Source organism: Callithrix jacchus, chromosome 10 (assembly GCF_049354715.1).
Source record: "Callithrix jacchus isolate 240 chromosome 10, calJac240_pri, whole genome shotgun sequence".
Classification (NCBI taxonomy): Eukaryota; Metazoa; Chordata; class Mammalia; order Primates; family Cebidae; genus Callithrix; species Callithrix jacchus.
In genome coordinates this window covers 21283731-21301085 of record NC_133511.1, presented here as the reverse complement: position 1 = coordinate 21301085, position 17355 = coordinate 21283731, and the positions used below count along the sequence as shown (strand labels likewise).

Sequence of the window (17355 nt, the reverse complement as noted above, 5' to 3'; positions counted from 1 at the left end):
CCAGTAGAAGGCTCAGCATCTATTCACGTAGAATCTGAATTTTACATCCTCTAGCTCTGGCATAATAATCTCCGCAATATTCTTGTGCTGCAAGTTAACACTGAGGAAAAGCATCTTGCCGTTGAACACACTCCTATTCTCAGTTGAAATGAAGAGTATTCACCATCCAACACTAAATACCTCCAAAGCTCTTTCCATCTCTTTCTCTTCCTCCCCATCACAGAAACCCGCAAACCATGCCAGTCCCACCACCGAGCCTTTAGCAGACTGTACACCAGCTCCTTCTCCTCCCCAGAGTTCAGACACCTCCTTATTGGCAAGTCAGGTTCCTTTTGTCCTAAACATGCTTAATGCGACAAGCGTGTTTGCAACCCAACTTCTATTTACGCACCTGTGTTATGCTGTCTCATGCCTGCCACGGGTGTCTACTTTTGTTGGTGGGATGTATTGATAGCTGTTCCCCCAATCTTGTGAGCAGCAAGACACTGAATAGGGAAAACCTGGTGAGCCAGAGATAACGAGGTGACTGCAATGAACCCTCCTGTGAGTTGCATTACTGTGGAAGGTGACTCAAAGCACTTGACTGTAATGATAAGAGAAGGAGACAGGCCACAGCTGGCGGAGCAGCAACGATCGCCGGTTCCACCATCTTCTGAGTAAGTCTGTATTAAAACTGCTCATAGGGACAAAGGGGGAAGACGATCATGCTCAGCTTCGATCTGAATTCAGATTTGTCTTTGTAGTTGCAACTAAGCCCTAAGAGAAGTGACAGAGGTCTGGAACACTCCCACACGTGGACTTAGTCATAGTCACAGCAGAACTGTAACAGATGTGATCACTCGTATAGAACAAAGCAATCAAAGGACACATACCAAATGTTAACAGCCATTATCTCTGGGATCACCTGGAAATCTTATTTCCTTCTGGCTGCTTTTAGTTTCCAAAAATGTCTACAACCGTTGCAAATTCCTTCTATCATCCTCCCCCTAACAGAACATAACTGTATTTAAAAAGGCAAACTGGCTAGTTAAAATATATTCCTAATGTATACACCCAAAACTGTGCTATCAAAAGGTTGTTTGGTTGGGGCTGTGCAGTGAAGTAATTGAGAGCACAGTCTAGAGCCAGCCTACCTGGATGCAAATCTCAGTTCTGACACTTACGAGCCATTGTGACCTTGGGCAAATTTCTTAACCTTTCTTTCCTTCAATTTCTTTATAACGTGAGAATAATAATACCTTCCTTAAAGGATTGTTGTGAGGATTAAATGAGTTCTCATCTAAGAAGTCCCCAGAACAGTGTCTGACGTAACGATTACTTACTACTTATTACAAAATACTATTACTTGTTGCTACGGAGTTGCCATTGCTCAAGATATTTTTGTACCACCTTTTGGGAACCTTGTCCTTAGTCTTAAACTATTCCCTTGAATCATCTCAATAAGAACAAAACTTCTCCTTTGAAAATGTGCTAATTCTTAGGAGCAGTCAAGCAGTTTGGGGTCCAGAAGAAGGCATATTTATGAAACCAACAGGTTGATGCTCTTGCTTTGTTCATCTGCTGTCTATGAAGAATTCCTCAAACGCAGCTGCACACACACACACCCAGACAGTTCAGCACCATCCAGGGCTTGATCAATCCCTGGGTAACTAATAAGTTCTGCCTTTGCTGGAGAGAGATTGAAAAACAAGTTTTAATTATGAAACCTCTTTGTCTGATAGATCTTGAAGGTTTTACAGATTGGCACACTACCAAAGGGCAAATTTCACAAAAGGCTGATTTACATTTAAATCCTAGTATTTCTTCTTCCTCAAAGTTTGCTGATGCTGAATTTTAAATATGAAATGTCATTGTTTTCATACAAATATTCCCAAACATTACCAATTGTCATTTTGGCATTAAATAGGGTTGCAACATTACAATTGTAACATTAGCATTTTTGAAAGCATAACATCATTGTTCGGTAAATTGTTGCAGGCTCAAATTACCCTACACATAATCTTTTAAAATTAATGGGCCAGGAGCATCAGAATCAGTTCGGGCTGGATGTAAAGAATGGCAGCCACCTCCTTTTGCTGGGACCTTGGTTGTCTCACGCTAGTCCAATTATCATCCTCATGGAACATGGTGTGATGATGTACCTCACTGCATATGTAAATAAAGGTAAATAACATATTCGCTTAACCTTCCTTTCCAAAGATGCAAAGAATTTTGACAAAATCTAACTGGGTGGCTACAAAGCAAAAGAATCCTCCATGTTCCTAATTATTGAACTCTGCAAAAATGTTTTCCAATAAAAAAGGTTTCATTGATCTACCATCCATAGGTAATATTGTGTTCCACAAAAATGACTACAAAGAAATCTAAGTATACTTCTTTATGTCTTCAAAAGTTGTTTTTAATCTTTCTGCTGGGAATCCTTTTAAAAAAAATCACTATTACACATCTCTTAATATTGTACTGATAGGGCTATACGGCATGACAACTCCAACAAAGAGCAGCAGTTTAAGGATGCAATAAATCTAGTTTATTTTGACTCTTCCACTTTGCTACATGTGAGACCTTGGAGAAGATACTCTTCTTTTAAAACAACATCTTGGACTGGGTGTAGTGGCTCAGGCCTGTAATACCAGCACTTTGGGAGGCTGAGGCAGGCAGATCACAAGGTCAAGAGATCAAGACCATCCTGACCAATGTGTTGAAACCCTGTCTCTATTAAAAATACAAAAATTAGCTGGACATGGTAGCATGCATATGTGATCCCAGCTACTCGGGAGGCTGAGGCAGGAGAATCACTTGAACCCAGGAGGTAGAGGTTGCAGTGAGCCAAGATGGCGCCACCGCACTCCAGCCTGGCAATAGGGTGACACGCCACTTCAAAAAAATAAATAAAACAATATCTTTTTTCTGTTGAAAGAAAGATTAATATCTTAATCACAGAAGTACTCTTAGAATTAAAAAACATATATACATATATATATTTATATAAAGAGTTTAGCATAGTCACTAGCAAAGAGGGGTTCAGTAGAAAGGGATGATAATTATTCTAATCGGATGGCTACTTACTGTGTAGGGCTCTGGTTTTATGCTAAATATTCCCAATAAGTCTGTTTGCTGGAGTTCCTTTATTTCTCACATAGGTTTTCCAGCAGTCTAACTCTAACTCGCGGCTTCACTTCTATAGTCCTCAGAGTAGCTGCCTTTAGCCGCCTCAACTCATTTTCAGTTTGTGGTGGGCTGGGGAACCCAATAATCATAGCTGATGGATATAGTCAGAATCTGGGGAGCTACCTTGAGGTATGCTCAAGGACTGAAAAACAGTAGACCTCCAGAGCTAAACTTTAAAACCAACATATAATAGGCAGAATAATCTGACAGATACGACAGCTCTTAGCCAGGAAGATTCAATTCAAACTCAGTCCAAATGCGTTAATATTTGCTATACAATATTTTCATGAGCAGGGGAGCTTGCTGTAGAGATGAGTCAGAGTGACCAATGTGGGCAGTGCCCAAGCCCTGCCCAGGGGAACCACAATGCATGGACTTGAAGTACTAGATCCCATTGGCAAGATCTTTTTAAATAGAAATGGATACAGGGAGTTGCAATCTGACGGTTTTGAACGGAGGAGTTTATATGGAGATGATTTCTGTTGTGGTGTCAAGGCTTTGTTCATTAATTCAGTATTTATTGGGCAACCACTATGCTAACCCAGATCCCTCCTACTTTTAAAATTCTTTGCCCCTGCTCTCCAAGCAACCTTCTAGTGGTGACTGGTTCCTGGGGCAGATCTCCCTACAGGGAGAGAACACACTGGTCATGCGGACACCGTAAGGAACAGGACACTTCCCAAGGGTGAATTAACTAATGGACATTATGACGTTGCATATCGAAATTCTGAGTTGGGTTATGGTGTGTTTAGCCATGAGAGATGAATTCACTATCAGGTGTTGACAAAAATTACGTAAGCCCGAAAACCTAAGGATGAGGCCGTGACGAAGGAGATTCACCAAGGTGGTAAGTCTCCCTGGGGATTTGGATTGGTGCAGTGTGTTGGGCTAATGTATTCTTTCTGACACTGAATGATCACATGAAGTGGTGTGGCACAGTGATTCAGAAAAGGATCTGGGATCAGAAACACCTGGGATGGGAGGCTGGTTTTCTAAGTAAATGGCTTCACTTTCTATGCCTCTTTTTCTTCATTCACAAAACCGGATGATAATACTTCAGGGTTTGGCTCTGGCTCAGTTTCTAAACAAAAGCAGCATACCAGAAGACCTGTTAAATTCTTAAAATCCTGCCCCCCTCCCCCACCCAATTCCACAGCCTCCAATCCTGACTTACAGGCCCATTTGTCATCCAACTGCCCATAAGAGGTACGTGCAGTGCTCCTCACAAGACTGTCTGTGGAAACCCGTGGAAGTGCTCTTAGATGCACCATGCATCTATACTGCTGTGCTTTCTTCTTTTAGATTTGAAAATTGCCTTAGCAAACTGTCTCTTAGCAAATGTAGTTACAGCTTTAAGGGAGCCACTTCAGTCATTGTCCCTATGGAATAATTCTGTTTACTTCAAAACAGCCACCACATCTCCTCCTTCCTCAACCAACACAAAGACATCATGTTCTTCAAGGATCTGCCATCTGAGACCAGCTTGTTAATAACAAAATTATTCCAGGTCTTAGTGTTCTCTCATCTATGAAATCAACATCCCTTTAAAACAGACAAATCAAATGGTGCTTGGAGACTGCATTAGCCATCTTTACTGCACTCAGAAGAACAACTCAAGACACACAGAGACAGTGGATTTTCAAATAGGTGTTTTCTTGACCCAGTTAAATTTTTATTCAGTGAAAAAAGTTGACATTGAGACAAAAATTATCTTAAAATTGTGCAACAATATAGTAAAACCTTCAGCAGAAATCAGTGACTTGGAAACTTATCAAGGCAATTGAAATTATAAATACCTAATTTCACTTTGGAGCGAAACAAGTATACAGTGTTTCACTTTAAATAAGAGCAGAGTAGGCCTTTATTTTGCTGCGAATACTTTTGATTTTGCCTAAAGTTTCTAATAGTTCATAACAAGAGTCTTTAAATGAAAAATGACATAGAATATCTGAGGATAATGTTCCACTCCAGCATTCATGCTTATTCCATTTGAGCTATTACACATGAAACTAATACCATTCTTGGGTTATTACTTGTCAGTGATGATTTAATTCATAACATGGCTGCTCAAAATTAGTGGGCAGAAACATATATACAACCCATCCTCCCTCAACCTGTTTTCGGTGCTGGTATTCCATCTGAAAACATACTTATTGTCCATGTACCCAACAGTACATATCTCCTGCTTGCTATCTATTCCATATCTCGGTCTTGCATAGAAAGTAGTCTATATAAACTAAATGCACTGGCTTTTATTACACAAAAATTGTACCTGAAAGGCAGCACACACTCCAGTTAAGAAAAACAACATAACAGGAATGTCAAGATACAATCCCAACACAAGATTCTGCACAGAGTTTTAGAGTCAATTCCTAAAATCTACATGGGGGTGATATTCAGTTGGGTTATGTCTCTGGATGCCTTCTCTAGGGTCCCCCTCCACCTGTCTGTAGAAGGAAGAACATTTTCAGGAATTCACCATGACTCTTCATGAAGAAGGGACTGACCAAAACTGACAGGATGGTGTTTCCACCCTAAGGAAGTGTACTGGAAATACAATCTTACTAGATGGGGTGAACACTGGGAAGGCATCTGAAGGCAGGATTCTCCAAGGTGGAGCGGGTCCTCATCCGTAAGAGGCTCACCATGCTATTGCTCTCCCAAGATTCCCCTGAAAATGGCCAGTTTTGAGAAGGGTTACATTTCCTAGATTGCTGAGTATAGCTTAACCTAGTGCGCCAAACATGCTGGCAGGAGAGAAACGGCAGCTGTGTGTCCTTTGTCTGTCCCACTCAGACATCCCTGGTGATGCTACCAAAGTAGTTACTTGTCCAAAAGTCAGAAGTTTCCACCAGTTGCCTAGAATAACTAATTACCCAGTTTGTCAAGGTAGCCAGTAGTTCCTGGAGCTTCTCACCTGTCTGGAACCAGGACTGCATAGACACGGGGGCCTCTTCCTGGAATCCTCTGTCAAATTCCACTCTCTCACATTTTATCCATGTGCATTTGTATCTCACAAGGCTCAAGGGGCATTTATTATGTCCAGGAGTAAAATCAGCTTTCAAAGAAAACTCGTAAGCAACCCCCTGCCCACCAAATTTGAGAGGCCCATTGCGGTCCACACAGATGCAGGCATCTGACATTCTAACGTATGCCAGAAGAGAATAAAACCTTTTTCCTGCACAGTGTGAACTTCTGAGGTGGCATCTCCAGTAACGCACAAAAGCTCCTTCTTCACAAGCAAGCAGGGGCTCTGACTGGTCACAGTGAAGACAGTTATCTGGTCACCTTCAAAGGCTGCTCGTAGTACAAAGCATTTGTTTTCATTTCCTATTGGTACTCCAACCTCTGGATTCTTTCAGACAGCATATATACATGAAATCCCCACAAAGCTATGCAGAGGGAAACAGGAGTGTGTGCTTCAGAAGTTCATAAAAATATACAATTTACATATAGCTGCATCTATCTAGCTTAGTCTTCGGAAACTTAGCTCTTCTGTTTATATAAAATACTCTAGCCCTAAAAGGCTGCTTTTTTTTCAAACAGCACAGTGGCATTTTCCAAGGAGGGGGGTGATGGCCAGTCTACAGTACTATGCACTAAGCATTGGGAGGCACTGGTAGCTAGAACTGGATGCTCGAAAATATCTCAAGCTGCCAACTGGAGACATATGCTCTGTAAAAAGGCTTGCCTATGGAATAACTGAAAATAACATCCCAGAGCCTTTTATATCAGCCTTTACAAATGCCACCACAAAGTTGGCAGAAAAAGAAAAGAAAATACACTTCCTAGTGGTTCAATTAAATGACTTGCCTCCCACCAGGTTGTTAATGATTCAATTATTTAAAGAGCTTATTAAAGGGGAGGTGGTAGGGCTTAGAGTTTTGAATAAATCTCTAAGGTAATATAAGATAAAGCCAAAAACAATTCCGGTCTTTAAAAAAAAAACTTTAAAAAGGAGAGTGACAGGAAACAAGAGAAAATACGCTAGAAGAAGGCTTATCATTACCTCCAGTTGTTAAAATGAAATAGAGCCCTAACCATATGGCAAACTAAAGGTCAACAGCTTAAAATCCTCATCTAAAGTATATATATAAATTTTAAAAACTAAAAAATTTAATTGGCTCTTTCTTTGTGTCCTAAACAATCCGTAAGTAGAATGAAACTATATTATCACCCAAGAATGATATTTTTGGTTAAAGGAAACCAAACACTTGTGAGAAGGTGATGGCATCACATCTAAGTGGGGATGGAGCTTTACAAAGCTTGCATATAAAGGACATATATTCAGAGACATGACTTTGGAATATTCCCAGACCTCACCGCTTCTCAGCCGAGAGGAAATTCTTCAGTGAGAATCATACAGTACAAGTCACAACAATGCCAGACACTGGTGCCTACAACACTAAGCCTGAAGGACTGGCATCAGCCCACGATGGAGTCTACATAACTATCAAGTGGCCATGGTTTGAATACAGGGGTGGCATTTTAAAGGCAGAAGGAAAAAAAGCACAGCTTGTTTTACAGAGAGAATAAATGAACAAACTCTAGTGCTCCTGCTGTTGTTAACTGGATTGAGTAGTCTCAACTTTTTAGATCTTCTCTATCTCTATGAGACTGTACAGCACTGTCTCTTTAGATTGGTGGGGACATGGGTGAGAGAGATGGAAGAAAAGAAAAAAAAGAGAGAGAGAGAAGGCACTGACCCAATTCAAAATGACTGCATGTATCAGTATGGATTTTTAAGGATAGAAAGTGGCCATCTCAACCCAAATACATAATTTTACATTGGAGATCCTTCAGTAGTAAGTAAAACCAGAAGATGGAAAATGGAAAAAATGATGTACTGTATTGACCAGTGTATGGATCATGGCACAGATCTAGAACTCTCCCCCACAACCAGGGTGTGCTTTTGCAATGACAATGAGACCAGTGTGTAATAAAGCAGTGTTATCATTTTGTAGCTCCCAAAGCCACATCTTGTACAGAGGCACATACAGTAAAATTCCATCAATTAATATACGAGAGGAAGCTGTAGGCTTGCAGGGCTTCCCAAGCTGCAGCTCTGTTTAACTGAAATCCAGCAATGACTCAGCGCTCTCTCCTGCCAAAGACCATTATGTGACACACAAGTGAATAAAAATGGATTGCTTATGGAATGGCAACAAAAAAAATGCTTCTGTTCCCACCCCCAACCCTATGGGTAAGGGGCTCATAACATGTGGTGTTTGATGACCACTAAAGCCTGGCCTTACAGCGTCCCAATAAATTAACAAAATAACATAAAGGAACCTTCCCCATAATACACCCACACACTTTCCTATAGACTATATCCAAACAAAATTGAACATCTACGCACACTTTCAAGGAGAAGGGGTTCCACCCATCACTCTCTCAAGGTTTTTATTAAATACATTTCTGTGTCTTAGAAAAATAAAAAGATTGGCCAATTTACTGAACCAAAATTATCTCACAGACTTAAAAGCATGCCCAGCAAGCACAGCTCTGTAAGACTACATTAATGTCAAATCAAAGCAATTTGGTTACTAAAATCAATCTTGTTTGAAGTTCACAGTTGATTACTACAAAGTTTATTCATTTCTTTCTTTCCTTTTTTTTGTTTTTGTTTTTGGCCCATATAAAAATAACATATTGCAACTCAAAGTGCATCTTTTAAAATAAACCATCAACTATCTTTATCAAATAAAATATTTACACCATTTGGTTTCTAGTGAGGAAAACTCTTTCAGGCTATCACCATGGGGACGTCATCTGAAAATCCAGTTATCATAGGAGCATCTTCATCATCTTCTCCTAAAGACAAAACAGTCAGGCCTTGGTAAGTTCAAACACACTTTCACCTGACCCCATATCCTACCACTCTACCCATCCCTCAACCCTACCACCACACTCTGGCTGAGAAGGTCAACACCACAGCCAGACAGGCATAATAATCTGAAGCCGAGCCCAGCTTCCCACTGTCCCTCCTGGCCACCTTCTCCCCATTGGTGGATGCTCAATTTACTTTAATGGTAGTCTGAACTCAGCCAAATAAGGAAAACAAAGGTTCTTAGGAGAAGAATCTTATTATCTACTCAAAAGCTAAGTGGGTGGTTTGGATTCCTTAGTTTGAATTATCTATATCCTACATGAGCACAGAACTTCAGTGTCTGCTTTCTCTTCTGAACCCAAACTGCTCTGAGGAAAAGGATTTCGGACGGGTTTAAGCATTTTGAGGACAGCTTCCCAGACTAATGGCTGTCCCTTTGCGTCCCCCCTGGTATAATCCTGTGTAACCAAGGGTCGATCAAGACTCAGTGATTATTGCAGGGCATGATGACCGGTTGACTCTTTTTGCCTCCAATAGCAGAAGCAAAGAAGTCACCCCATTCACCCAAGGTACCTGCTTATTAACCAAGAAAGGAAACTGACAGGGAAGGGGAACAGAACTAATATATGATCAGGGAATGGGAATATACAAATGTCTTTATAAACATAGATAAATAATTATAACTAGTTTACAGAAAAAAATAAACTTGTACATTCATAGTCATTAGTCTAAATTTGGGGAAGACTTGTAACACATCCACTTAATTATATTACTATCTTACGATCTCTATTAGCATTTAGGATTTTCATTGTAAGGATTTCAAAAGGGGAAATTTCTTACTTTTTCCCTTGCTATGTGTTAAGACAGGTCCGCAACCCCCCGGGCCGAGGCCCACTGGCACTAGTACATGGCCTGTTAGGAACGGGGTCCACAAAGCAGGAGGTGGCGGTGATCAGTGAGCATTATAGCCTGAGCTCCGCCTCTTGTCAGATGAGGGCAGCATTAGATTCTCACAGGAGTGCAAACCCTATTGTGAACTGAGCATGCAAGGGATCTAGGTTGAGCCCTCCTTATTATGAGAATCTAATGCCTGCTGATCTGAGGTGGAACAGTCTCATCCTGAAGTCATCCTCCAGCCTCCCCGCTCCACTGATGGTCTGGTGAAAATACTGCCTTCCACAAAACCGGTCCCTGGTGCAAAACACGTTGGGGACCGCTGGGTTAAGATACACAAAAGAATGGCTGGTGAGGTTACACTAGCAACCAGAAAGAGAAACAGCAAGATGCAAAGGGCCTCCTTTGGTAGAAGCTGATTGGGAAAGCATTACTTTTCATCTCAAGTTAGGATCTCCAGAGACATCAGACCTCCAGGTCTGTGAAGGATGAGAGAGGGGTCAGATGTTCTTAAGGATTTCTCGATACTTTGGGAGTCAAAACCTGGGGCCTATCTATCCTTCCTGTTTAAGGCAAGCTCCCTGTTTCAGGCCGGTATTACAAGATCAAAGAGAATATAAAATTTTAATTTAATTAACTTAAAAGTTAAAAAGTAAGGGCTCTGAATGGTTTAACCAAAAGCCATAGCATCAAATCACTAGCTGATGAAGAGCTCCTCTAGTGTCAAAAGAGCAGCTGAAGGTGGGTGTTTCCTAATCAAGCCTTTGGCTGTGGGGGTCAGCCCTGGGAGGAAGAACCAACTCTCCCTGCCCTACTTACCCAGGTCATCCCCAGAGGAGAAGATTGCGGACCCCAGCCTGGAGCTGTAGTGGCTGTTGGCGAAGGCAGTGAAGCTGCTCTGCAGCCTCCGGTGCTTCGTGTACAGGATGGCAAATCCCACTCCCAGGCTCAGCAGTATCAGGAATAAGATGGGCACCACCACAGCAGCAACATCCGTAGATCTGGCAGCCTGCATTGCAGACGCATCTACACCTGCCAAAGCAAAGTTTCCACCAATGAAACCACCTGAGGGCGGGAGAACAGACCGGATGATTCCTCAAGGTCCCACCCACCAAAAAAGGCTGGTGATCGCCACAGCTATGAGAACCGCCTGTCTGGTGTGAGACGTCTCTGCATGTGCGTGATGCCTGATTGCTTCCCGACTACTTGCCATGAGCTGATAGACCAACGGCCCTGTGCATGCAAATACGGTAATTACATTAGACTCCTAATCACTGCCTTGTTGGTTATTTAGATAATCTCTTGGAAGGGAGACCTTTGTTGGGGTATCAACATTGATTTCATTAGCATTATTACTTAAGACCACTTGCTTGCCTTACATAAGAGGATGTGAAATCAGACCACTAATTAACGAGATTGCAATTATTTCCCCCTACTTGGCACCAAAGTCACTCTGAACTGCAATTACCTGAAGCTCCATTAAGTGATACAAACGAGATTCCTATACCACAATACAGACTTAACAGCCCATGAAGTTTTATGAGGTTTTTCACTTAAGTAAAAAAGAGAGTGGGGGAGAAAAACAACTTTCATGTACATTTAACATTTTTTAAAGCTCTTTGCAAAGCCATTTCAGCATTTATAACCTAACAAAGATGGCCCCTTCCTATTGACTTAAACAAACTGGCTCTGTGATGATTCGCAGATGATACCACCAGGCTCTAGGGCAAAGCCATCCCCCACTTCCTACCCCACTGGGTTAGGGGCCAGTCTCCTTAAAAGGGGTAGACTTTTCATATTAAAAATCCTGGGAAAAGTCTGAACTTGAAAATGAAACCTAGGAGTCAGTTTTTAGCAAAGGAAACAGAGTGGATTCCCCTCAGTCTAGGGCTCCATGAGGAGCTTCAACAGGCTTGCTACCTGGTGTCAGGAGAAGTGGCACAAGCCAGGTCTCTGCTTCAGGTAGAAGGCTCTGTCGCTACCCAGGCATTCACCCTGACAGGGCATTCATAAAGATGGGCCAGAGAACAACCATTTCTTCCAAGCCTAATCTAACAATTCAATATGCGTGTCTGTATTTAAATTTCCTTATCTCCTTGCCAGAAAAAAAAAAAAAAACACTAGCAACATCTTATTTAATATGTTCCAACATATTCCAATAGTACAGTGGTAAATGAAGGCGATGTGCTTGGCTGGAGCAATGAAGAGGAAGCCAGCACAGGGGAGGCTGGGACTCCAGAAATGAGTGTGCTCCCTCCCCCACCCCACTTCCAAGGGGAAGGTGAACATGAAGGGCAAGATGTCACCTAAGAGTCCTTCTGCCTGACAACCTTGGTTCCGTAAAGGTGGCTGGAGGGGTCTGCACAGGAATTTTTCCCAAAGTATATTGCACAGGTTACCAATTAGTTTTGCCTAAAACTAGTATTTCCTGAAAAGAGGAAATGCTAGGTCAACACGCAAGGGCTTTGCTGGTTTTTGTAGGACCTTCTCACAACCTCTAATTTGCTATGATTCTCTCAAGGGAAGTGGCAGGCAGTGTTTCCGTCTTTTAGTGGGGGGTGCCAAGGATAAATATTGCACGAGATCACACCCTGAGAAACACTATAAGACGGAACATTTAACAACTCTAACACAAGATTTTGGCTTGAGCACTGGTTAGTTCTTGGCTGAGAGTAAATGGAACTAAAAAAGACCACTGGCAAAACATTTGTTGAAATCCTGGCCAAGCTACCATACTGTAAGCAGACTTTCTGTATGAACGGAGGGGTCCTCTCTTCCACCATTAGCATTGCTATCTCTGTCCATAAAACAGAGATCCCAGGGCAAATTCTAGTCCTAAGCTGATGCTGAGAGCTAAGATGAAGTGCAGGGGGAGGAGAGTGTGCACTTTAAAATCAGTATGATTTTACCTGTAAAATCCAGGACAAGGAGATGATCTACTGACCTGGAGACCCACAGGGTACATTAGCATGTTAGAGACTCTGAGAAGTCCCACAAAAAACAAACGAAACTCTTGTGAACCTAGTGTTGCCATTTTTAAACAAAGCCTTGTCTTATTTTTCTTGAACCTTATATGTTCAGAATCCAGTCCCCCTGTAATCTCAGCTTCTTGTACCATGTCTAGCTCGGGAAGTATTTGTTAAATACATCACTACCTGATCAAAGTGATACATAAATGATTTTCTTTGAAGCTGAAAATATCTTCAATATGTTTTGGAAAGACACATGGTCGTCAAACCATATGACATTCTTGCTGTTTCCCCAGAACTGGAGCCTGAAATGGGCAGCAATCGCAACTCACCAGACCCCAGCTCATCGTACAGTAGGATGGCAGGCTCCCCACAGATCTGGCTGCCAAAAAGGCATCTTGCTTGGACAGTGAACGTGTAATTATGACCCATCTTCAGGTTGGAAATTTTAAAGAAATTGTCAGTAGTATTCCCAAGGTAAGCGGTGATATTCATGGCACTATCAAACATGTGTATCTCATAGCCCTGCAAACAAACACAAGAGATTGCTCAGGAAGTTGAATATGGAACCTGACAGCCTCTATTACTGGTTCCAGCTTTATGTGAGCTCCTCACTGCAGGCTGCTATAGATGCTAAAGCACTTTGGGTTTTCTCCTTTTTGTTTTTACATTACCACGGAGATACTGGATTCAGAAAATGAAAATGTTCTCATCTCCAATATCTCAAATAACTGCCACCCCCACTCCCACCACCACCCCTACAAGCTACATTGTGGAAATGAGAACCGTGGCCCTCAGGAAAGCCATTTTAACAAAGCCACACTCAGAGTTGTGCTCAGCAGTCTGCCTGTCTCAAGCAATATTAAATGCCACCAAGAATCTGGACAGTTCTGCTATAGTTTGCTGTAATGGGATTTGACTAATAATAAATCCAGGTCACAGTGGACTCCAGCAATGGGGTGAGAAAGGTGAACTTGCAATTAGAAAAGACAGGATATTTGTCCCCAGAACAATATATAGGAATGACCTTGTTGGCTCACTTCCTGTCTCCCTGCTTTCTAGCTCCTCCTGAGCTGAGCTTAGCATCCCAATAACCTGGCCTTGAAATCAGAAGCACTGCAGCTGGCTCAGGCCCCTGTTCACTGTAGGAGAGGATGAAATGTGTTCCTAGTTAGAGCCCTGTACTCCTGTGCTGGGAAAAGTCACCCTTGGGACAGCCCTGGCCCAGGATGCTAGCTGGGATGAGGGTTGGACTTGTCTGCTGATCCCCAAGTATTCCAGTGTCAAAGCTACCAACACTCTCCACCATCCCCCCAGAAAGACTCCATCCCTCTAGCCACATATTGGGTCCCCAGCATAATCACAGTCTCATGACCTCAATACCACTGACCTGCCTATTCCTGATGTGGTTTGGCTGTGTCCCCACCCAAAATCTCATCTTGAATTGCAGCCCCCATAATTCTCATGTGTTGTGAGAGGGACCCGGTGAGATAACTGAATCATGGGGGCAGTTTCCCCCATACTGTTCTCGTGGTAGTGAATAGTCTCACAAGATCCAATGGTTTTATAAGAAGTTTCCCCTTTCACTTGGCTCTAATTCTCTGTCTGCTGCCATGTAAGATGTGGCTTTGCTCCTCTTTGCCTTCTACCATGATGGTGAGCCCTCCCCAGCCATGTGGAACTGTAAGTCAATTAAATCTCTTTCCATTATAAATTACCTAGTCTTGGGTATGCTTTTATCAGCAGTGTGAAAATGAACCAATATCATTCTTTGAACTCCCTGTCAGGGGAAGGGAAGAAAGACATGCTCTGCCTGTGCCAGACCCTCCACTAGGAACAGAATACTAATCTAGAACCTTAACCTAAGAGCAGGGCTCCAGCCGCCCAGGAAGGATCCGCTAATGGCGACTGCCTGCCAAACTGAGATTCCCAGTACCTGCCCAGAATCCCATCCCCGCATTCCTTTCTGTAAGCTAGCAATTACTGCCTTCGACCTAATAGATATTTGGTGTCAATCATTTGCAGAATACATAAAGATTATAAAGAAAATAATTTAGATGATGCCACATCAACCACCCATCCGTTATTTAACCCATCCTCTTCGGTTCGGCATGTTGGCTGTTTCCTCTTTCTTGCTGTCATATATACTACACATAAATTCTTCATGCACATTGTTGCTTTAGAGTAAATCCCACAACTGCTGGATCAATGGGTATGAACACTTATAACATTTTTGATACATATTTTCCAAGAGCCACCTCTTTCTTCTTTAGATGACCAGTGATGTTGAACTTTTTGTTTACTGCTGATGGAATTTTCTGCTTTGTTGCACGTACTTTCTTCAAAATTAGAATATTTCCATTTTGAATTTACTTGAAAGCTTTCCTTATATTTAAGGATATTAGCCATTTATATGCCATGGCTACAAGAGTGACAAGAATTCTCACAGAGTGTGTGGTGAGAATTTTCCAACTTTAATTTCACTTTGCTTTGGCATCACACGGTGACTGTTTAGAACCCGTGGCTCTTTGCCTGTGCTGCCCCTCCAGGTAGCCATGGTTGATTCAACACATTTCTATTTAGCTAAGGCTTTGCTGTCACTGGGGCCAAGCTAGCTTTATTCAAGCATCTGTCCACCCGTGGGTGGTAAATCTACTCCCAGGTCTCACTCCCCTTCCCCTGTATTTTGCTGTGAATACTGTATTGATCTACCAATAGTAAAACAAAACAAAACCAAGGTGTTCTTCATAAGTGAGCACAGAATCTTCAAATATCTCCTGCTCCCTCTAATTTATCTGGGAAGAGAATGCTGAGACGCCAGGTTGAGAGTGCAGCTCAGCTCCTAGTACTGAAGCCACAGTCCCGCCCTCAGTGCATGTGGAATAGGCAGGACTCCTATTCCACTCCTCAGGTTCAACACACTGAGAGCCAGTCCAGCTGTAGCTTCTGCAGGAAGCACAGCAAGGCCTCCAGCCCATTTCTCTTTCTTCAGGGGAAGACAAGTCAGGACTGAAAAGTGCTTAGTGCAGAGATTCTCATCTTTAATGGGCAGTATAAACATTTTGCTAATTAGCAATCCCACCAAAAATGGTCCTTTAATTCTCAAGTTCATGTCCATGCCCTATTCTTTTTCTTTCTTTTTTTTTTACACTATCTATGCCAGCACACTGTTAATGAGCTCATCTTTGAAACAGCGTTTCAATTAAATTTCCAAAGTCATTGAGAATGAGAGAGCAACTTACCCTGCTTTCATTAAAATGCTTTTCCTTTAAAGCCAGGCTTTTCCAAAACAGAAGAACGTGGTCATTTTCTGTTATGATTTTTAAGGCATCAGGTGCGGAGAGTGAAACTGAAAATTAAAGATGAGATGGGATGCAGTTAGTGGATATACATTTGAAACTCCATGTTCTTGTCTGTCAAAGAGAGTTTGAATAATGCTTGCCTTGGAGGGCTGGGTTACAGAAGAAACAAAACACATAGACCGCTGAGTACAGAACCTAGCACGTGGTGGAAATTCTTTATTGGCATCTCTTTTGTTGTTGTTGTAACATCTTTAGCCAAGAAATTTGGACGGTACTTAATTTAACAGCCCTTGTACCCAAGTGTGTATTTAAAAAAATGGGGTAGGGTGGTAGTGAGGAAGGAATGGAATGGGATAAAGAGTTCCATCTGAAGACAGGACACTGGAGTGATAACGGTGCATGGCCCAGGCCCACGGCATGCCACCAGCTTAAACGGGGCTGGGCCTCTATTACCCAATATTGAAACTCCCAATAATACCTGCTGCTATCTGAGTAACCGAGCTTACTACCAGCTTTCTGACCTTCAGCCTGACTGCCCTTTGATCTACTGCCCAGCTACAGGTCTCCCTCCATTCCAACAGGTCAGATGGCCACAACGGACCACTGAGAACCTGTTAACCAGATCCTCAGATACAATATTTGGTCTTAGTGGTAACTATTCACTTTTATTTCCTAACTGCCTTGGGCATCACTCCTCTTTTTCTTTAGTAATACCAAAACAATCGAGGGGAGTTAAAGAGACTTAGAAAATATAGAAAATGACAGCCACTCCCCAGCCCACTGTGCTCTGGCCATGATGCTGCAGCCCACACACCAGAGCCTTCCTGTGAAACTCCTAATGAAAAGTCTGTGTCTGGAGGTCTAGCAGCACAGCACTGTGGGCACTTGGCTGTGCGAGAAGACCTCTAACCTCTCTCCTGCTTACCTGTGGTAATTTTTATGCTGGAGTCTTTGCTCATATTCCCCAGTTGGACAATGATGTGATATTTCCCACCAGGTTCCAACTTGTTAAGGGTGTATTCCACAGTACTGTTACGGGATTTTACTTTGTAGCTCCTGTCAGTCTTTCTTATTAGATCTTTAACTGCAATTGCATACAACTAGGACCAAAAAAGAACATCTGAATAATAATCAGAAACTTGACGTTTTTTACTCTTTCCCATGGTGAACAATGTAGTATATTAATAGCTGT

The 17355-nt window shown here is 42.2% G+C and overlaps 1 protein-coding gene across 2 annotated transcripts in view; it reads right to left on the bottom strand.

Moving 5' to 3' along the window:
- Window positions 1-4804: 4804 nt before the first annotated feature.
- SORL1 (sortilin related receptor 1) overlaps window positions 4805-17355 on the bottom strand; it is a 175111-nt gene continuing 162560 nt past the window's right edge. For both annotated transcript variants that reach the window (XM_035264890.3, XM_078339716.1), the window contains exons 44-48: window positions 17089-17263; window positions 16104-16210; window positions 13194-13386; window positions 10712-10924; window positions 4805-8982 (exon numbers count right to left, since the gene is read on the bottom strand). In XM_035264890.3, the coding sequence (XP_035120781.3) occupies window positions 8915-8982; window positions 10712-10924; window positions 13194-13386; window positions 16104-16210; window positions 17089-17263 (756 nt within the window). In that variant the 3' untranslated portion in view covers window positions 4805-8914. The remainder of the gene's footprint in view (window positions 8983-10711; window positions 10925-13193; window positions 13387-16103; window positions 16211-17088; window positions 17264-17355) is intronic.